At 68.2% G+C, this 434-nt stretch overlaps 1 protein-coding gene across 1 annotated transcript in view; it reads right to left on the reverse strand.

Annotated features, from left to right (window-relative positions):
- Positions 1-434, reverse strand: part of LOC118451798 (uncharacterized protein ENSP00000471857-like) — a 34,814-nt gene that overhangs the window by 33,504 nt on the left and 876 nt on the right. Inside the window, exons 2-3 of the mRNA XM_035889740.1 lie at positions 387-394; positions 196-293 (exon numbers count right to left, since the gene is read on the reverse strand). Coding sequence (XP_035745633.1) covers positions 196-293; positions 387-394 — 106 coding nt within the window. The remainder of the gene's footprint in view (positions 1-195; positions 294-386; positions 395-434) is intronic.

The raw sequence follows: 434 nt of genomic DNA on the forward strand, positions 1-434 counted from the left end.
GTGCTGTTCCCAGAGGAGATGGGGCACCCCCCCATGGGGGGGTCCCCATCACCCCACTGACCTCCAGCCCCGGCTCCTGTTCTGGCACAGAGCTGTGGGGGTCTGAGCTCTGGCCTGAGCCTCTGCCCCCAGCACTGTCGCAGCAGCCCCCCGGCAGGACCCCCCCCATCCCTGGCAAATCCCCCCTGGACTCACTCAGGCCTCTGGGTTTGGGCTCGGGGTCAGGTCCCTCCGCCGGACCGGGGCATTTGTCACCCAGGGACATGTCCGTCTCCTCCTGGTCCTCCTGCAGCCTGGGGACAGAGAGGAGGGGGTGAGCGGGGGGGGAGAGCAGGGGCACATGGGTGCAGTCAGTTGGGGACCCCCAGGGGATGGGAATGTGGTGCCTTGGGCTCTGCCAGCATTTGGGGACACTGGTCTCATGGCAGGGAGGG

The sequence above is a fragment of the Egretta garzetta genome, unplaced genomic scaffold (genome assembly GCF_000687185.1).
Source record: "Egretta garzetta isolate BGI_Z169 unplaced genomic scaffold, ASM68718v1 scaffold202, whole genome shotgun sequence".
Classification (NCBI taxonomy): Eukaryota; Metazoa; Chordata; class Aves; order Pelecaniformes; family Ardeidae; genus Egretta; species Egretta garzetta.